The sequence below is a fragment of the Mizuhopecten yessoensis genome, unplaced genomic scaffold (genome assembly GCF_002113885.1).
Source record: "Mizuhopecten yessoensis strain PY_sf001 unplaced genomic scaffold, ASM211388v2 scaffold4541, whole genome shotgun sequence".
Classification (NCBI taxonomy): domain Eukaryota; kingdom Metazoa; phylum Mollusca; class Bivalvia; order Pectinida; family Pectinidae; genus Mizuhopecten; species Mizuhopecten yessoensis.
Genome location: NW_018405598.1, coordinates 2902 through 25785, shown reverse-complemented (window position 1 = coordinate 25785; position 22884 = coordinate 2902). Strand labels below are relative to the sequence as shown.

General features: G+C 33.4%; 1 protein-coding gene across 3 annotated transcripts; it reads right to left on the bottom strand.

Annotated features, from left to right (window-relative positions):
- Nucleotides 1-159: 159 nt before the first annotated feature.
- LOC110449267 lies at nucleotides 160-22517 on the bottom strand. 3 transcript variants are annotated; one of them, XM_021496019.1, is made up of 4 exons: nucleotides 21570-22517; nucleotides 3426-3594; nucleotides 1171-1624; nucleotides 160-940 (listed from the first exon to the last, which is right to left on the bottom strand). In XM_021496019.1, the coding sequence occupies exons 2-4, from the start codon at nucleotides 3565-3567 to the stop codon at nucleotides 484-486; spliced, it is 1053 nt and encodes a 350-aa protein (XP_021351694.1). In that variant the 5' UTR covers nucleotides 3568-3594; nucleotides 21570-22517; the 3' UTR covers nucleotides 160-483. The 3 variants fall into 3 exon arrangements, with proteins under 3 accessions (XP_021351694.1, XP_021351695.1, XP_021351696.1); XM_021496020.1 differs by lacking the exon at nucleotides 21570-22517 and adding an exon at nucleotides 14025-14104; XM_021496021.1 differs by having other exon boundaries at nucleotides 835-940; nucleotides 1500-1624.
- Nucleotides 22518-22884: the final 367 nt, after the last annotated feature.

Here is a 22884-nt window from a genome sequence, read left to right as displayed (position 1 = left end):
ACGATAGGTGGCGAGATGCATCACATGCGTATATATAAAGTGCGTATCACTATCTAACAACACTAATAAATAAGTACCACACATCTTCTACAATCTAGCAATTCCATTAGTTCACGTTCGTCACGTGGTGACAAATTGTATTTTATCAGCATAAACGATGTAATGACTTGAAGTTCATCTGATTTTTGAGTTTCGCATCCTGGACCGGCTTTATCTTGCCAGGTATAGGTCTTCTAAATTAAATCAAAATTATGACCTCTGTAAATTCTCCAAAACTAATACATTCTTTGTCTTTCTAGAACATAGAATACACGTGTCGTCGTTATAGGGTCAAAGTTACGACATTCAAGGTCTGGTGTTTGCACATCGTCAGCTCTGATAAATACCTATTTAAAAAAAAAGATGTTTTGTCATTAATATAAAATTAACAAGCCAAAATTTGCGTTCCTGTTAATAATGCTATGCATACACTGACATAATGTTTCAATGATTTGAGTTTGTCAGAGTAATGTCCCTATGCGAATTCGTCATAGTTGCTTCCCTGGACAGGTTTGTGATTGTTAGTGATGATGTCAATGCCCAGTCACTTGAATCACAAGGCTCCACTTCATTCGAAAGATTCTGCTGACGTAATTTTATTTTTTTCATTTCTTCAACTAGATTGTGTTCCGAAAACTTCCTTCGAGATCCTCGGCTACAGGAATGTCGTTCGGAAGACGGTCGGCAATCACCTGGCATATTGCGAACACTTTTCGACCTTAAACTTTGAATTTTTATTCCGTTTGTCAACCAACGAGATATACGTTGTTTCAGAAGAGGATGTTTATTCACCAAGTGCTGATGAAATCCATTGACTTTTTCTTCACAACCGTTAGATAGCTGAGTCCCTGGTGATCTCCCCTTGCTTTGTGGCCGTTGCTGAGTGTCATCTGTGTTTTTCCTGGAAACACATCAATAGAGAATCTTTTAAAAAACAATAAATGGAAGAAATATGAAATTAATGATATTGCAAAATTAAACATACACGTACTACGAATTTAAAAGCGAAATGTAAATGACGAATTATTACTTATTTTGAACATAATTAAGACTTTATATTAGATTGCTTTCACATTTATCATTGTTGTCTTGTAAAATGAACAAAAAAACCCATCATTAAACAGGCCTTACTTTAAATTTGAGACAGCGTTGGCAGTGTTAAGTGACGTAGAACATGAATTCCTAATTAGGAAGTTAGGTGGTACTAAATTGTTATTTTCCATATCAGTGTCTGAATATCCGCTGGGAATAGTACGAGGCGAGCGGGCAGACGACAGTCGCCCGATTTCAACACTGCGCGGACGTCGGTAATATCCACCAATTTTATGGCGATTATTGGCTGACAAACACACTCTGTCTCTGTAACTGTCGTCGGGAACCTTAGGGAGCCTCGTAGAATGTATTCGAATACTAGGTGGGCGGGATGTTGACGTATTGTTCACGTAATTCCCGCCATTCACCTCAGAGAATGTTCCATTAGGCAAGTCATCTGTTCTTGAGGGGGTTTCCTCATTCGTCAAATCAAGTCTGACTGACCGGTCACCGAAGTGTCCATTGGTTAATGGGTAAATACTAGTCTCTTCGTCTGGAATAAAAAAAAAAGTTGTCAGATTTATAAATTACGAAAGTTTGTCATATCAGTACAATTCTATTATGTTGTTGCTACAAATCATATAAGTGATTTATGATCTTGGCCAATATTTTCTCTGTATATAGGAAGATGACCTGATATGATATAGTTTATAGATATGTTAAATACAAATAAGTTAACAAGTAATCAGCATCAAAAGGAAGGGCAAAACTCTAAGTCGATGAGATTACCCACGATAGGAACTGAGTATACTAAAACAAAAAAGCTTTGTGAACTCCAATAAAAAGCCACAGGTGAGAAATCGTTAAAACTTTTCAAGCAAAAAATGTATCAATCATCATTATGTCTCCCGTTTGAAATTAGAAAATTATGTAGGCTACAAACGATCGAAGACAAAGTAAATGTATTTTTTTTATCGTGGTAGACACTGGAACCTCATTATTCCCATGTTTCCTCAAAAAAGGATGAAAGCCGCTCATCTACACACTGCTACTCATGGCTTAATAGATGTTTGGTCAACAAAACCCATTTCTTCTATGAATGAATGCACGAATGAATAAAGTAAAAAAATAAATAAAAAAAATGTACCTAAATAAGTCGCCAATCAGAATAGGTTCTGGAAATTGAATCAATGGGTGACAGTTCTTATTAACAAGAAAAAGAAACTTGGCGTAAGTGACAACTTCGCGATGGTTTAGTTTGAGGTGCGCATAATTGTCATGTATGGAACAGAATTAAGATTTGTAGTTAACTCGACGGCTGTGGTATATTCATGTTCGCTTTTGGAAGAAAAATGAGAAGCAAATAGTCCTCGAAGTTCTTCCTATTCCAGGACATTTTAAGATCATCAATATATCTGGCGGATCACCTGTTTGAATAGCACTTGTATACATCCATCCAGCTCCATACAAATACAAATAGAAAATTGTGCGAAGTGATGTACAGTTAGACTACAATGGATAACTGATTGTCTGTTGAAATATTCTTCGTTCTAATTAAACAATAAATACCCAATGATTGATAATGTGGACAATACAATATAAAACGAGTGTTTATATGACTAAGTGGAGTGAATATATGGGTCCCCCGAGTACTCGATCTCTTATAAGTATTAACTGTCAAAACCTTAATGCGATTTCATCTTTTTATCTTTATGTTTTAACCTTGTTGCTGCATTTTATTCTGATAGCGTTAAAATGCAATACAAGTTAAAAAATAACTTGGCTGTCAATGCCAAAATTTGTTCATTTGTAACGTATAAAAGGGCAACGTTTCGCTTTGCTGTATTTCTGCATATGTTATGAACAATTTAGACATGCATTTTCTAATCTTTTAACATTAAAGTAACACTGATGCGTCCTAAATGACAACATGATCATATGTTACATTTAAGTATTACAAACTTAAATTCCATAAAGGTGTTTCGTGACACGTAGGGTGAGGCTAATATAGTGCTACAAAATGTACATACAACTTGTACAGAATTACTTGGCGCTTGTTTAAGAGATGTGAGCACATTGTATGATCTATCATTACAATATGGTAATATTGAATTTCTTTATGGTATCTGCGCCTATCTATTGGGAACATAGGACAGCTCTATGGTAATATGTATACTATATGACTTCCAGTAATCATTATGATGTGACTAGAGTCTGTCAGTGATAACTATGTTGTGACTAAGGTCTATTTTATTGCTATCTGGAACTATTGTAATATGGAGCACCTATATGACCAACTGTGTTTACGTTGTTCTATTTGTCTATCTGTGTTTCTGAACCTCCCCTATGATTACCTGAGCCGAAGCCGTTAGGGAGCCTGAGTGCCTGCTCGCTGAGGTCTGTGATGGAGGGGTGGTAGGTCTCGCGTGCCGACTGGGATCGTCTCTGTAGTACCCGAGGGTACGTGTCCGACTTCTCCACGCTACGGTAGTACATCGTGTAGTCAAGTGAAACGTCTCATGTCTGCAAGCACAAAATAATGCTATTGTACTGAAGATGAAAGACATCCAGTGGTCTTTATTTCTTAAAGACTTTATCCTATTAGACTCATAAGGAGTTAATGATTCAAATATCCAAACGTATATATGTATTCAAATATTGAAAAATAAAATGTATGTACACTATATATATGCATTATAAATACGTAGGACTCGTCCATTTTGTTCTGACAAATGATATATTAAGAACAATACATTCCTTTATAAAATGTTCACTCGGTTCCTTTCTCTCCAGTCTTTAAGGTCTACCAAAACAGTCGCTAGTATATATTTTTTAATTTATATCTGGTACAAAATAGTAAAGTAACAGTTGTGAGCTTCCCTACATAAACTGTTAGCATTCACAGATGTTGTCTGATAAAACTACTCTATCGTCTTTAGGTAAAAAATATTTATCGGTCACATCGTAACACAATGTTATTTATGGGTATGTACCCGATTGTTTATTTCGGGATACATTGCATGCCCGGGTTCATCTACCTTTAATTACCTATACTAAGCATTCCCTAGAGAGATAGATGATCCATCTCCTAATCGAAAAGCTGGTGTGTAGAAGTACACAATATCGAATTTTGTGAACAGTTAATACTATGATCTAACGAGTAGTGAAAATTGACTTCTGGGAATTGTATACTGTAATAAAAAGTACAGAGAATTAACTTTTGTAAATATATACTGTAATAAAAAATACAAAAAATCGACTTGTGTAAATTGTATATACTGTAATAAAAATTAAGAAAACGACTTCTGTAAATTGTATATACTGTAATAAAAAATACAATCATTTGACGTTTGTTATTGTAAAGACTTTTATAAAACATCAGAAAATCGATTTTTGTAAATGATATATATTGTAATGAATATAAAAGTACAAAATATCGTCTTCAGTAAATGCTCCAAATCAATATTAAAGGCATCTTTATAACTAGTGATTTATTTGCAATTGAATTTTATATTCGTAAATAAGATAAAAAAAAGTGAAAAAAATGTCAGGAAAAGGTGCATACTATAAAAATATTTTAGTACCAAATTATGAACCAACATAAGATAACGTCTAGTGCATAATTGAGGGACACGTGTACAAACGGCCTTTCTTCTCAACATCATGCAACTTTACATTTAGCAAATTTTGAATATCGTCGCTAAAATTTGTCGCTTTTGAGACAACACCATCAAACAGCTCAGACTGAGCTTTCCTCTTTCGGGTTTTCGGGATATGAGGTGGTAAACAAGTAAAATACAATGAAATTGGGTAAAATAATAAAAAAAAGGGAGCAACATAAATAATGCCGCAGAACCGAAAGAAATCAAAGCGTTGCGAGAGATGAAAAACAGAAAATGCTTTTTCATTATTCAAATTTACTTTTGATAATCATCACCATTGAAAAAAATAGAAATGAATGAAATAAGAAGGGAAAGGCCATGCGCCCTGTAACTTGGCATGTGACTTTACACCACCAAGGTATCACAATGAATATCAATACTTCATCTTCTAAGTATACGCGTATTGACATACTAACGAAAATACGACTATAACAATATACAGCCAATACTAGAGAAACCGTTACCGACGCTGGCGGTGGTTATGTTTTACATAGTGTTCGGACAAGGAATATTAACAATGGGTAATTTTGGAATGTAAAACCTCTAGTTTATCATTATCACAAAAGAAACAAGAAATATTGATCTGTACCGATACGGGAGCCGTGTAACAACGGAAGTATTTATATTTTTGTCACTGTATTGGGATAATTTCCACATTATCGAGTAGTTACAAAGCGATTTATTGTAGGTCAGACTGGGCCTGTGTGTATTTCCCAACATCAGTGACACAGGGTGACCGAAATATGGGACAAATTGATAGTGCTTTACTTTGATATCCAATGCCAACATTTTATCTCCATGCTACGAATAACGGTGTCCTTTTATGATATACACATTTAATATTAGCAAAGGTTATGTAACGATATTAGAAGAATAAGACCGGTATATTGCAGATCGAAACTTTTCAGTATTTAATATATCTGATGAGCTGTTTACTTGATTTAACTAGTATTCGCTGTTCTAATTGATTCAAGAACCGAAATATACGATCTAGTAAACATGCTTGAGTTTCATTTTTCTTTTTACATCGATACATTAATTAAAATGATTGTCTCCACGAATTAATGCTACAATAATGGCTCTCAAAACGTTACAGGAATCAGTATCTCTTCATAACATCGCTATTGCTAAACTCATCCACACTACGATATATACAGAGCCAATAATCAGAACTACCCTCTAATAAAGCATTATCTTTATACATTTTATACATGAATACACTAATTAATATGTGGTATTCATCACTGAAACGTCGTAAACACTTAATCTTATGAAGTCTTAATGAAACGTTAGCAAAGGTCGACTTTGTATACCTTGATGATGCTTTTTAGTCTGTATATATATAAAAAAGATTAAAGCCAACGTGATAGGCCTTTAAAGGAGGTTCGTTACGGAGTAAGTGTTTATGTTTTAAACATTTAAGTGTTTATGTTGTAAACATTTAATCTTATGAAGTCTTAGTGAAACGTTAGCAAAGGTCGACTTAATTTACCTTGATGATGCTTTTTAGTCTGTATATATATATATTTTTTTTTTATTAAAACCAACGTGATAGGCCTTTATAGGAGGTTCGTTACGGAGTAAGTGTTTATGTTTTTAAGCAATCACGTTGACAAGAGAACAATACAACGCAACAAATGATGACGTCATAATAAACAATACATTACGAAGGCAAAACAAAGCCAATATCATAAAAAAGCTGTGTCATGCATAGGTATAAATTACTATCATCATAATATATCCATGCTGCCAAATCGGACAACTCTCTGTTAACGTGGCACAGGAAGTTGTACAATGAATGGGGATTATGTCTGTAGCTGACAATAATACATTAATGGACAGAAATGCTTTTTCGATGGTTTATTTTCTTAACAACAAAGTGCTATTATATCTCATTTCCTTTGCAGAAATCCGGTGGGTCAATTATTAATATCGGTCCTTTTGACGTGAAATAGGGCATAACATTACACTGTCGCTATAAATCAATAATTAGTGTCACTTATTGATATCTTCGGAAAAAGCATTTCAATTAAATACACAGAAATGACAATAAAGTATTATCAGAACATTCTAGAAACAATAAAACTGCTTATTTTAAGCGACCAAATTGTTTTCAAGGGTATGATAAAACTATTGAATTATGGGCGTACCTTTAAATTGTTTCTAAAATGTACATTTATCGGCTTCACAATATGTTACCAGATAATATAAGAATAACCATTTTTCTTGTGACAAATAGTTGACATTTTGATTTGTAAGCCTGAAATAAACAAAGTATTTTGTTTGTATCACAGACTTATTCAGCATTAGTGACACTAGGAACAGAATGTTTCAAAAAATCCCCATTCCCATTTAACCTACACATTGGTGCTCTTTTCCTTAGGTTTCGATAATCAGTATTCGGGTACATAACGGCCGAGGTGTGGACGCCGTGTCGGACGATATGTGAATACCAGAACTGGTTAAGAAAGCATGCTTTATTTGCTGCTGCTTAAGTGGAGTTCAAATCTAATAAATCTTTTGAGCAAACAAGCCATATTTTTGTGTTATCGTGATTATAATTTCATACTCGATATTGGTTTTTCTGGAACGGCCCACCACACCCTGTCGTGAACTATGATAAATAAGTGTCGCTCCCTCAAAGACTGCAGTGTATGTTTATGCACACTCTGCCCTCGTCACCATCTGTGGCCAAGCTTATTGCATTATAGTTGTTTAAATACGTACACATGTACACATGTAACACTTTTTGATCCCAAGAGAATGATACTAGCTATATGGTTTTAATGTTAGAAACATGAAATAGATTTATTTCTACAATTATATTAAACATTATATTACTATATTAAACGTTATATTACTATATTAAACAAGTGTACAGAGGTTATTAATGTTGGAGTAAACCGGGTCATCCGGAGAAAACCCACACGTTATAGTGCTGTCGATGATATATTTTAATTACCTAAAAAGTAATTTATTAGAAGAATAATTCAGGTTCTTTTCATTTATTGTTCGGAATTTTAGCGAATAGAGTATTTATTAATCGTGTTATCAGTATGATATACCGATACTTTGATAAAAATCAAAATATTAGGTTTTTTATTCACATACATTTAAATTCGTCATCAGTATAAAAACACACATTGTGTAAACTATACACAGCTGATATTAACGATACGTAACTAGAAATAATCCTACTATTATGTACATTGTCATATGATTTCCCCGTACTGCTAAAGGTATAGCCGAATGTGTTGTATATGTCTATTGAATTGTACCTTTGACTATCAAAGCATTATGTGTTTCTGTTTCTATAAATGACAGATAACCGAGCCGTGAAAACATTGACCTTTATGTTTAAAATGTGTTATCATAACTCCATATCATACGCTTTATGATGTTTATCGAAATGGAATGAATGCACATTGTATACACACCTGTATCAATCACAATCGATTAGAGATAAATATACAAATTACACTCTCCGTTAAATTCAGGTCATTAGGTCAACACACGAGGTCAGGGATTGTATACTTGCACTTTATTTGATATTAACACCATGCTTATCAATGAGGTTGATCTTTTATATGTTAAACTCCACTGACACGAACTGATGTTGGAAGCAGGGAATGCCTTTCGAAACGCTCGGAATATTATTTAGAAAATCATCACTAAACCCTAACCATAAAAGCATTACTAAACAGGTTTCATCCTATTTCATGATATGATACTTATATTTTATAAAGATTATCCATACCGGTTGGCAGTTTTAATTGTATCATAACTACATCATTGAATAAAGAATCAATTAAGTGACGTCATGATGTTTTCTGATTGGAAAACTGTTGCTCACTTTTTCGAGTTTATTTTCAAATTGTAAAAAATGACACAAGGTTTATATGATAACCAACCATCACGATTTGGAGGAACCTTTCCTTCCACCACGTTTACATCTTATTTGGAAAACAACATGTTTAACATGGAAACACATTATGTTTGTTTTCCGATGGTGTTTACAATTACCATGGATCATGAAGCATTGTTACGTGACGTCATAATTGAATTATTGACCGATGAAATCAGCTCCAGGGTGTTACACACTAGTGGGTAACCAGAAATGTTTACAACCTCCTAGCAGGCTCAACTAATAAGTCGTCAGCGAGGAAAGTGATAGCGATTATGATCCCGCACCCGAGAAGCATATTGGACCAACCCGTTATAATTACTCATAACAGTTATAACTAAAACACCAACATGCATGTTGATTTTTGTATCTGAAATGCTCTAAATATACAATTTTCCATCAACTTCTCTCCATCTAACACACACTCACACAAAATGTTTTTGTTTCAATTTGTGTGTGTGTCTTCAATTCAATGAAATTACCATGTGTTGTACTTAATACAGGTACATAACTACTAATGCCCCAATAGGTAAGGTAAGGTAAGGTAAGGTAAGTAAGGTAAGGTAAGGTAAGGTAAGTAAGGTAAGGTAAGGACCCGAGCCGCCACAAACTATACTGCGTGGAGCAATAACATATAAACACAATTCTCCAGGGGAACGTATTAATACATAAACACATAATTGAATATGTTTCTATATATATTGACGACAAATGTTACAAAATGTAAAACTGTAACGTATTCATGGAATTCATGAGTAGGCGCAACCTGCATTATTCTCATAGCCTCGCCAGTATTATGTTTTCCCTGTATAAGTACAACTGCTAAATCACATTTAAATCCTTCAGTAATTCATAACATCAAGGTTATAGGATGTATGATAATGGATCTGTTGAGCAGTAATAATTTCTCAACAATGCTCACCCATGCTCTCAAAGTACGACGACCATTAAAATACTAGTGTTTCTGAAAATTAAGTATACTTAGTGATATAAATATGGGGATTTTAAATGCGAATCGGGTTGAACTCCATTTATAAATTGTCCAATTCAGTAGTGTGCAAAATATCACAGCATTTTGAAGACATGGTCACTAATAATAGCGACACATAAATTGAACTAGTCATAATCTGAATATAGACATTAATAGAGACGTTACCGGAGCAGTACCCACAAACTGTATGAGTCATCATGCAAGTCATGTATTTAATTAGAAAAAATATCATAGTTAAGATCCCTATTATAGCACTTTTAAAACATTAAAACATGATAATTGTGCAGACATCAATGTATAAAATCGTTATAATGACTTAACAATAAAGTTATCATATGTTTTAATTAAGGTGTCTGAATATTGTCTTAAGTACACACTAATAATACTATCCAGGGAACATCACTTAACCGCGAACATTTTGTAGTGGTGTTAGGAGGTTTTAATCATTGTAAACAAATTCTTGGAATGTTGTTTGACGAATATCACGTAGGGTCACGGCGCACTCTGTTTGTAACTTATATCGTCAATGAAACGATATCGACGGAACAGCACAACAAGACTCCTAGTACCTTGGACGATTCAATCTTATTCTTTGAGTTATATGAACGGACTGCCTAACGTCACATGGGAAATATTATTAATGACGTCATAAGACATGTTACATCAGATAGGTTCATAGAATGGGCAGTCAACCCGAATGTAAATATTTATAATGCCAAGTTATTCAACGATATTCCCGGACGACTGTATAATCATTCCTTACCGATAACATACTATTTTCCGACTTTCAGCAAAATTGTAACAGATTGCTTTTGCATAAACATAAAAGGATCAAATCGCTACCACCAACATAACTGTTTTGACTTAACTTTACACATATGCTCTCCGTAAGTGTTAAAATGTCTGTGGCTATCAAACGTTACAGTCATTATATATGATAAATACAGCAAACTCATGTTTTCACTAACCTTAAAACATGGTTATTTGTGTCCCGGTACATGTGTATTTTGTTTAAGATTTAAGAAAATACTTAAATATTTTTCATTAAAGTAGTGGTAATGTTGTGATAATCATATTCTAATGAAAAGCAAAACTATTCACAAAACTTTAGGACGATATAAAAGTTGTACTTTTAAGTGTTTCAGGTATTATCTAATTCTAGACAAGGAACAGTTAGTTAACTAAATGCCAGGTGTAACACAAAGTGAGAAATGTATAGCCTAAAGTTATTTCAACATTTAATTAGAACCTAACGTTACTTTGCGCGGCATTGAAATCACATTAGCGTTCACTCCTCCCATTAGCATATCTGGTAGGACGATATTCATATACAGTAGAAAGATCTCCCGAGGTCACGGCCTGCGAACAAAAGATTTAAAACATTTTATCGGTTTATTATATGTACTCCAAATTCTATCTGTCACATTTTCTCACTTTCCCTTTTTCATCTTAAGCATTATCGATATATATATATATTAGAACAAGCGTCCCCGTGGGTAGAAAGGTGTAAAAATCACTCCTTGAGTTAGCCCAAGTGGGTACGATATACCTACGGCATTGGACCCAGTGTTTGTGAAGGGCCGATCCTCGGCTGAGTTTAAATAGGAACTATTTACATTTGATGTGTGCCAGGTAGCTTTAGTTAAACATTTTCAAACCCTAATCCACCTTCTTTGCCTAAAGATAAACATTTACAACAATTATCTCTAAATATAGTTTGGCGGTTTCCAGACTAAATTGTTACATTTATATTGATGTGTATTGTCTAGAAATACGTTAAAACCGGATCGTTATCGATATTTACATCAAGTATGGTAAGTTTGGTATTGATGACATTCAAATAAAAAAATAGGACATTAAATTCGTTCCTTCAACGTTAATATTGTGATGGAGCCTATGCAATCTGAGGGCTAGCGACAATAATTTGAGTATTGATTATATCTTTCATATAAGTTCTTTACTCCAATATAGCTGTAATATGTCACGATAGCAAAAAAATGTTCCAAAAGGCATACGCTACTTTAAATCTTAAAGTAAAGATTATCGCTTTTGCACTTAATGATAAATCCGTTACTACAGAAACTTTAGGGTTTAATTCATAAAAAAAATGTCTTGTTGAAAGGTTCAAAGTAATGATCCAATTTATCGATGTTAATAATTGTAATTGATCATAGGACACATTTGGTCAACGTTTTTATCGTGAGATATGTTAAAGTTGACAGTGCTACAGCATGGTAAGGTGAGATTATACCGTAAAACCTATCTACGGCATGTACAATAGACTAACATGTCTCCAAAGACAAGGTTTTATAAAGTATGTCTGACACTCTTGTTCATGAAAATCAATAAAAGTGTACGGTGTTTGGTTGTGACATGTACGCGTGTTTATATATACAATGAGCCTGTGAAATCTACATAGGTTTTACATACAATAAGGCGTCTGTATCGCTGTAATCCTAAGGGCATAACCATTATTGCAAATTTTATTAAATAGTTCGATATGAGCAATGTTGTAAAATTGAACTTGAAGTGAACGATTTACATAAGGCATAAATCATAGCTGTCTTCCAAAACACAATGCTATTTCAAATCCAAGTAAGAAAGATATTTTATACACTCTTTTGATCTTGGTGTGGTCTAGTTGTGGTCTAAATAATGATGCACATGTACCATGGTGATGGTTACACGACCTAAGTTAACCATTATATTACAATACAGCAATACCTTCCCCTATATTCCTAATGGAACTACCATATAAAGGTAAGTCAATAAATAGAATGATATACATTGTACGCTTTGATGGACTGTTTGAAATGTTAAACTCGGTCTCTTTCTCTAGACATATGAAATATTTCGCTGTTTCCATGTTGGATAAAACGTGGATATTCTCACATGTAATCTTATGCTGATTCCAGAAACACTGTAGGAACTTATAAATAACGTTCAGAAAGCAAGGATGGTTTAAAATAAAACATTCAAATCAAGATGTGGGTAAACACTGGTTTTTAATATATGTAACGTAACACACTATGATATGTAGTATGTAATGAATGTGAATCGTTAATTGGTCATCACTTTTCTCTTTACCAAATTAGAATCTTTCGATAGTAATAACTGGATCGTCTGACACAAACAAGCGATATCTACAGACAGATCAAGACACAATAAATGTACGTTAGTCAGTATAAACCAAGAAGATATCTTGTACAGTGTGTGTTACACCTCACATAAGTTTTAAAGTTTTTAATGTAATACATATATACAAATTGCTGTAATGTAACTGTTACTTGTGTCGAGCTGTAGTAAGTCATTGGCTGAACCAGTAAACCAGTCACCTGAGCGCAACTGAATTCATGTCAGGTGTTTATTCTATTGTATTCTAATTTATATACAGTCCCTATAGACATATTACATAATCTCTTCCTCCCGCCACGGAGTACATCCCTAGCTTTACTAAAACACCATATATCAGGCAATACTCCAATTAACGCTTTCAATAGCAGGTCCTTTTACATTACGCACATATCGATATCGACCACGGAAGGTCTGCTACCTGTTACCGGTCGATAACAGTAAAGTCATGAATAAAGAATCACTTAATCCTTATCTTGAACCTATAAACCTAACTGTGAAATGGATCTTATATAACTCTATTTTGACGTGTTGTTTATAGCTGACATGGTTTTTTCGATTTTCGGATTTTTTTGAGTTCATTCTGAAAACAAACAAATATAATTACCATATGGAATGGAAACGAGTTTGTTTGAGTTTTTTTACATATCATATGAACATCAAATTATCTAAACTTAAATAATTTTACCTGAATTTTCTTTTGAAAAAGGGCCATTTCGCCTTTAAAATGACTCTAGATTGTGTCAACGCACTGTTCAACAATGGTAATAGAGGAAAACACAGCTTTACCCTTTAATAAATACAGTTTTAGTTATAATCATAATTAAATATACGAGAAATGTATCCGACAGGGATTTCATTTCAAGTAGAACATGATTTGTTATTTACGGTATGATAGCGATATTAGTAATAAGAGTAATCACATAAACTTATGATATTCTAACGGTGTCTATGGCCGACACCAATCCAAATTTAATTCTGCTGTTAGATTTGTGTACCAATTCATTCGAGCAGTGACCAATGTTTTCGATTTAGCTGTCACTCTCGTATTTTCCCCACCATCTGTAGTACCAAACACTGTATTCAGCTATCTGAAATACCATGTTATTCACGAATTTGAGATCTTGGATCTTAGTACTTAATTATTGAGTATTTGAACTTGGACATATCGACTCACCTTTTCTCTCGATTTTTATCATGATTCCAATAAAATCGAAATAGCGAGGTTTATGCTGTAATACCAAACACGTGATATATCACTTACCATAAATGAAATGTACTCTAACATATTTATTCCAGTAATCTCATTCATCGTTTAGCAGTCGCCCGATACACTGGTTCCTGTCTTAACTAACTCATATACCCTTTACTATTGTATTTTTACTTTTCGTTATTGATGTGTCATGCACTGCTTAAATATACCAGGTTCATCAAAATGTATTTTAAATATCTAAAGTAATTGATCATGTTTGCGTCATCTGTTGAAAATATGTTTAATCTTTTCTCAATGCACGATGCCCAGAATTCCCCTGTGAAGGCAGGCTTGTGTGCTTTATCATAGGGCGTTGCTAGGTTTTATAAGCTCTTTGTATTGAGTCGCCTTGTAGAGTGTTTGATAGAGCTGGAAAAGCAAACACTGGCATGCACCGAACATGCACCTTGTCATTGAACAATGAGGAGATCAAGTTTAACGGAAATCGAACGTTGTGATACAGCTAGAGATACCAATATAAAAACACTCCTCTAAAAACATTTTTATTTAATCTGGATATTCACTAATGTATGAATTAAACTCTTTTTAAATTCGGATCTCGACTGAAAGCTGGAAACACTTATCTTTTCATAACACTTCGCCTATATTATATAGTATATAATATTTTGTTATGATTTAAAGTGTCCTTGGGGCTTTGTATGTTAACACTGTTTTTTTTCTATTTAGATTAAACATTTTCGCTTGACGTGTTACTGACTAATTAAATTAAAAATCGCTAATAATTTTTTTAATTATTCGTAGTTAAACATGTCACTCGAATTGAATTTGAGTAAAGGTAACAGGTCAGTTCACTGGAAAGTAATTGGCAATAAGGCCCAAGTCCGTGTCAACTTCAAAAATCAAAACAAACAAAAACAACTTAAACTGTAACTAACGTCTCGCATTTACAATGGCCTTTAACCAATTTGACACCAACAGTTATGATGAATAGGCAATTTTTACTACAGTGTATAAAAGTCTTACCTTATTGTCTAGTTGATATGTATACATTGTATGGCTCTTTGAGAACTAATTTTGGGACTTTAAACTTTTGACCAATTTCTTTCAAGGCAGGTTTTAATGAATCAGGAAAAAAGGCAATGATCAAAATGACAAGATAATATTAGACCTTGGACTAAAAACAAGATCCATAATATAATAATTATTGACCTTTGCTGCTTTAAAAGGAATTTTAAATACCTTCAAACACTGGCTGAACAATTACGTTTTTTTAAATTACAAGTTAATGAATTACAGGGATTAATTGCTGTGCATAACTTTTAGCTAGTATGTAATCTTAATACACAGACCAAATGCGATGAAAATCAATCTATTATGATTAATGAAGTATACATATTTAAAAAAATGTCCAAACCTGGGGGAGTCCATGCTTCAAAAACACATATAAGTCCATCCTTCATACAAGGTTTTCATTTCCGTGTTATTGTTATATATGTTTCGAAATTGTGAGTCAGACAACTGATTTAAAAGGGTTGTAAATTGAGACAATACTGATCAAATGCAACATACAAGTACACCCGCCCATCCTCCCACCACACAGTGTTGGCAAATATTCACTGTTGAATTAAAAAAGTTTTCAAATCATGATGCTATTTGGCACCAATTTAAATATCTTTTATTCATATACCGGATTGCCCCGTCAAGTTTTAACGTCAAAAGTTTTATTTTGTCAGTATTTTTGTTGGTAAATTGCAATCTGCGTCATAATTAGTTAGCATGACGTCTTCATAAGTTGCATTCTGACGTCATAATGTATTGTTATCATTACGTCATCAGATTCTGTGCTGTATAGTTTTTCTGTTAACGCAATTATTTACAAAAGACACTCCCTTGATGAACCTATGAAATGGTGAAAGCGTTAAGAAGCTTCTCAGAATATTTTTTTTCTTATTTACATTGCATACATCTTAGCTCTCTTGATCATATCGATATAGATAGTGTGGTGTCAAATGCATTCCCCAGGTGTGAGTGAGCGAGTTTATCATTTCAACCTTAAATCAAAGTTGTCAAGTCAATTGATTGTTTAGTTTTTCGGGAGATGAATCAACTTTAAATCAATGTTCTTATTGCTTATCATTTTGCAGGTCTTTCTTATATTCATGAAATGTATGCCCTGCTATTTGTTGAAATTAACAACTGTGTATGAGGTTTCAAAAGAATATTGTATCAACCAACGGTGAAAACTCATCTTTTGTTCACGCTTGTTCATAAATATGATAAATATAGTTTCATATGCATGATTTATCAACTCATAGATTTTAATCATATTTCAATATTGATATTTCATTGCAATACGCTTGACTTTATATATTTATTGTCGTAAATAAATAAAAACTTTTCACTAACACGATAAAAAATATATCAATAAGTGACCATTCATACTTTTATAATGAATGTAATTTTAAAAATGTTTTCAAAGTCAGCTGCTTATTGTGCAATAGTGACAAAAATAAAGTTATCTGAGTAGAACGCCGATTTGCATCACTACTGGAAATAAACCCCTTAATACGTCTCCTGCCTGACGTTGATTGATTAGCATTTAGGACAGTTGATGTGGTACGTAGAGTGCTAGTTGCAGTTCCTAAATTATGTATTATTGTTATTTGAAAATTATTAGTCATAATAGATAATAAATATGAAAAACAATTGTTAGGTTATTGGACAACAAAGACTGAACAGTATGTGATCATAATCAGTAGTCTGTACTACATGTAGTTACCTATATCCTACATAAATCGATTCATTATCCTATATCACATGTTATTATGCCACTTAAAAGTTGGACACTTTGGCCTGTACAGTATGTAATTTAAATGTAAACTAATTGAGTGGAATCATCAACCTGTCTTACATGTACTTACATATACACTAACTACTAACTAAAGGGAATCATTACCCTGTATCACATGTAATTATACCACTCAAGAATTTGACATATCGGTCTTGACTAATATTTATATATCACGAGTGGGTGCTGAACACATGTAATGTTCAAGTAAATATTAAATTATATAGATAATAGCAATACTCAAATAATCATCAAGTTCATCATAGTCTATGTTAAACCGGTGTTTGGAAGATATCATATACTGTAAGTATGATAAATCATTTGCTTAGATATGATCTATTCATCCTCAGAATTATCGATGCTACTGTTCTCACGTTTTTAATATAAGCTAAGTTTGTATCATTGATGACAAAGTATCTATTGGACTGATAAGCTCGATAATGACTACGTCCACTCGTTACCAGGAACGTCCATGGTAACAGTGGACAATTCCAAAGAGATACATAATCGAGATGATAATGGTACTTACTAATTTGTCTGACACGCGATGTCCTATTCATACAGACACAAGCCTTGTTTAATCACAAACGTATGTAAATGTCACAAGTTGTAAAATGAAAAGATAAAAAGGCCGGGTGGGTAAGATGTTTCTGTTAGACTAACATGGAAAACCAATAATGGTATATTTATTCAACTTTCTAAGTACATATACTGTTCATACCGGTTGTCGTTTTAAACAAGTGACACATGCGCTTTGTAGGCAGTAACGACAAATTAACTGGTAATGAATGTTCACGTGGGTCACAATGTAAGAAGAAAAAATCATTGTTTTACACAGAGTGCAGCTCTGCTTTCGTTTCTAACGGTCTTTATTGACATTTTAGTCCGAATACCCTACCTGACGTACTTGTGTTAATCGATTATAGTAATAACACTGTATAAGTATAATCTCTGAAAGCTATGGCTGTCTTTAACCTTCGATCTGACAGTTTGTATACTCGGGTATAAATCTATCCTTATAATGCACATATAATACTTTTACAGTATCCATTTTTAAATAGAAAGCCATATTTATCGCATGTTAAATACCAACCATTCATATTTTAATTTAAAAGGCGGAGAGGTTTTAATACACGCGTTATTGTGTCGTGATGGACAATCAAAATTTGTTTCATTCGACTGGAACACAATGTAAAGATGAATTTTTATGAACAGCCTTCAGTTCCCATTTGGCAGAAAAGGCTCATATTGTGCCATACAAATATATCGAACCAATATAAACGGAATGACAGAGAGACGGACGCCAGAAGATCTTAATTCGAGAATATATTGCAAAACAGATACTTGAATATGCAGATTTATAGTATAAGTATTTTTTTTGTATGTTTCAATACAAGACACTGAAAGTATTTATTTCTAAAGTCTATATTGTGTTTCTCTTCCTTTTATCTACTTCTCTAGAATGTCATATTAATATTATAGGTATTTCTTTGTATGTTTCAATTACAATACAATGAACGTATCTATATTTTCTATCTATATTGTGTTTCTCCTCTCTGTTATCTACTTCTCCAGAATGTAAAATAGTATATTTTGAATTACCTTGCTATTAAACATAACTGATAAACATCGAAGCTATCCATTGATATTTCCGGCATTTACATTTTCAAGGCAATAGCCCTCAAGCTATTACTTGCTTAAAGTGTCTATAAAGTATCCCTATTCACCCTGAATCCTGTACGATAAGTAGACAAGAAAAGATTAACGATAACCCGGACCTATTAGTGTGCATTCAATTCTATAGGGACTTACGCAGTACGTATGTAAGGTCAACACAACTTTGGCAGTAGTTCAGAAAATGTCCCTTTGGTGGTCGTAAACGGCACCTGTATGTATATTGTAGAGGTAGAAGTGTATTGGAATTTATGGTAAGTGTAAGTTCAGGTATACACCCCGTTAGAGAGTTTTATACTAAAACAAAAGTAGTATCAATTCCCCGATGATCAAACAAACGATATTCATAACAGGAAAAGATACAAAAAAATGTAATAAGGGATCAATGTTAATCATATGGGTATAAATGCTAACATACGGGTATGAATGTAAAACAACGGGGTATAAATGTTAAAATACGAGTATAAATGTAAATTTTTAGGATATACATGTTATCATATGGGTAAACATACGGGTAAAAATGTAAAACAACGAGGTATAAATGTTAACATGCGAGTATTAATGTAAGACATTTAGGATATGTATGTTATCATATGGGTAAACATACGGGTAAAAATGTAAAACAACGGGTATACATGTTAACATGCGAGTATTAATGTAAAACATTTGGGATATGTATGTTATCATATGGGTAAACATACGGGTAAAAATTTAAAACAACGGGGTATAAATGTTAACATGCGAGAATTAATGAAAAACATTTAGGATATGTATGTTATCATATGGGTAAACATACGGGTAAAATTTAAAACTTTGGGGTATATATGTAATCATATGAGGAAAAATACGGGTATAAATGTAAAATAACGGGTATAAATGTAAAACATGGGAAAATAAATGTTAACATACAAGTATAAATATAAAGTGTGGTGTATTTATGTAAAACAACGTGGTATGATTATAAAACTTGCCGGTAGTTATGTAAAACACGTATAAATGTTTAACAATCGTAATATAAATATACAAAATGGGTAAACATTAAAAAGAGGGGATGTATTGAAAACAAAGAGGTATACAAATAGAGATATGGATGTTGAATCAATGGATATTAAGGTAAAATACGAGGTTGGCTAATATGACAGATGGTCATTCTTTCTTTAATTTATTTCCTATTTTAGGATATGCTGAAATCTAAATCGGTTTGGCCATGATCAAATCAAAGGCCGATCTGTTTTATATTATTTTATGCATATGACACTGTTTTGATATCTTTTTGAGAGTACATACAATTACTTATAGCTATTATAGCTAGTTGTTGATGCTTAGAAATTACCATTTGATAAGTTGTACAAGCATACCAAGCAAATATAAATATCTCCTAATAAATTTATGTTATTCATTAGAAACTTCAACGAATACATATTTACAATATTAACAAATATTTCTCTCTTGATATCTGGAGTTGATCCACGTTAATTTATAGTAGATGGAGCACTGCACAAGTAGCTCTGCGCGTGAAAGGCACAATTTATATATCAATTACATTCAATGGAAAAATACCTGAAAATAATGAATGCAAAGTAAAAATAAACGAACAGGAAAATTAATATTTTAACAATAATATAGGTCTGTAAACATACATAAGTTAATAATAGATTGTTCCCTTAGATAGCATACAATGAAACATACATATATATGTCCAACTACCCATCATACTCATTAAATTATAAATGTATATAGGGGTTATTCAAACAGTATCTATTGAAAAACAACCGCCAGAGCATCAACACGCAGACCTTGGTTATTATGTTGTCATAAACACGGATCACTAACACGCTGCTTCACCACACAAAACATGAAAACAAAGATATAAAAAACATTAAAAAAGCAGGGATATCAACATACAAAACTCAAAACTCAAAAAATATAACAAACACTAAGAAAAACATGGAGCATCAACACACAAACAAATAAATTATAAATAAAACCCATGACGACACCGGGTCAAAACCAATAGGATTTAACCACATAGAAAAATATGCGATTCCTTTACCGCTTGTGACATCCCTCATTAAACAAGTACTTAAAGAAATATTAACATAAACAGGTACTTATGAATACTAGTATAAGTAGGCACTTACATATACAAACAGATAAAGGTACATACATACGGACAGCATATGACTAATGACTAGAATTTACACAATACAATGAAATCTAACTTCATTTACCACCCCAATTATAATGTAAAATCATGCTTTCATATGTCAGTTACCGCAGGACTTTCTGCAAGATAGACATTTGCCTATCAATCACGATACTATATAAACCTTAGATCTAAGACAAGTGAGGCTAAAATATTTTCTATTTTTATGTTTTGTTTACTAAAGTCTTGTGATGTCCTCAGACATGTCATATAAATAGTTCACCGAACTGGGGAAAAATGTAACTAAATTGTGAGTCGATTAACGGTTTAACTTAAACTTTTTATTTATTATTTGTTGTTTCCCCTTTTTTTCGATATGAAACAGAATTTCTACATTTAAAAGAATACATATGGTATGCAACCACTGATCCAGGATGAAGTCTTAGTGTCTGATGTACGACATAATCATTCATATAATAATAATGATAATAATTCTTATATACCGCTTTATCACAACCTAGTCCGTAGGTCGTCTCAAAGCGGTTCACAAATTATTATCTGTGGTTATAGGGCCTTTGCAACCAGCCAGTATCTTTCTCAACTCCATGGGGAGCATAAAGCCGGTGCTGCCATTTCGGCGCTCACAGCTAGCATTCTATAATTCTAATACTGCCCAACCACGCACTCATTACAGCTGAGTAGACTGGAACAAGCGGAGTAAAGTATCTGTCTCAAAAATACAACACAGTGCCGTACCGTGACTCGAACCCGCAACCATTCGGTTACGAGCCCGGTGTCCTACGACTAGACTACTATTAAATGGCAACTGTATAATGGTTATAGAAATATAAAAAATAAACATTCACGCTGTAAAGCATGTGTTCAGTGTATAAATATTCATATCTTTAAAGGTAGACGTCCAGCTTACCTGTGTGTGTATCATGGGCGATGTTGATCCGAATAACGGTTGATTGTGGCTGGTAGGTTTATCCTCACATTCTCCTTGTCAAACTTCGATAAAATTGTCCTAGACCTATGGTAAATACACTCGCGTGTTTAAATACAGCCTTTACAAGTCCTCTATGTAGCCTTTCCGTCTGTCAAAACACACTTAAATCACGTGAATATTTCCTCTTTATTCAGCCTGACAACTAATCACTTAAACTTTGTAAACGTGTTTGCAGAAGTTTCTATTGCCACTATCAAACCGACGTCTCAAAGGTGTCGTATTTATCTAAGCCTTCCGATAGAATGTTGGATTGCTTAATATTACAACATCATCAAAACACCTTTTGTGAAAGAGAAACTTCACCTTATTACCTTATAAATACGATCGTCCGTATTTCACTTTACCTGTCCAAAAACACCTTTTTAATTTATGTGTGTGCAAGCAACCAATGCATGCATCTTTAAAGTTCCACGTACATTCTTTCACAACGCCAAATTACTGTTACACTATGAGTACGTAATACATTTCCACTTTCTGATGAATTTGAATTATCTAAAAACGTTTCGTGCTGAATACATGTATAAATGAACTGATCCTGAATTTTCCGGATATCTCGGCAATATGTTGTGGTCCGTACAAAAACAGGCAGCCGTAGTTCAATCTATTAGAATACCATTCCTTTCAACTCTCGAATGGCGTTATATTGATCTCAATGATTTCTTGAGTCCTAAACCTAACGGGTAGGCACCGCTCAATACCGTGTACTGGATATACAGCCACTACATATACCCTATACCGGTACCTTGTAGAGGCGTAGGTGTGCCGTCTAATGATTCCACTAGTTTCTGATATATACCCAACACAGCTTGTCTAGATATACCGGACAGGTGTGTATACTTCGGTACCGCCTACCCTACCTACCCGAGTTTATAAGATATTTTCGTTCCCCATACATTATGTATGCTGTTGGTTCGGGTGTTTTACCCTGTGTCGTTATAGGTGCATTTGTACACTTGGGATATATATATATACATTTGAAGGGGATTATGTTACTTGTTTATCCGTACAGAAACAAAATTGCGGTTTTGTTTGTTGAACAAATCATACACATCACTGCCACTTAAAGTGAGTGACATTATCCGAGTTGTGATTTGTTAGCTGTGTTTAATCAGATGTGTTTTCTACAGGCTGTTTTTATGTTTACATGATATATGGGCTGTATAAGGGTTTCTCCAGCACATGTGACTACATAGAAATTTTTAATATTAGGGTTTAGAAATTATTCTAATAGTTC

Coding starts and splice junctions, on each gene's coding strand:
- LOC110449267 (XM_021496019.1), bottom strand. CDS start 3,567: ATGTACTACCGTAGCGTGGAGAAGTCGGACACGTACCCTCGGGTACTA. Junction 1,625..3,425: donor CCCTAACGGCTTCGGCTCAG/GTAATCATAGGG, acceptor TTTTTATTCCAG/ACGAAGAGACTAGTATTTAC. Junction 941..1,170: donor AACGCTGTCTCAAATTTAAA/GTAAGGCCTGTT, acceptor ATGTGTTTCCAG/GAAAAACACAGATGACACTC.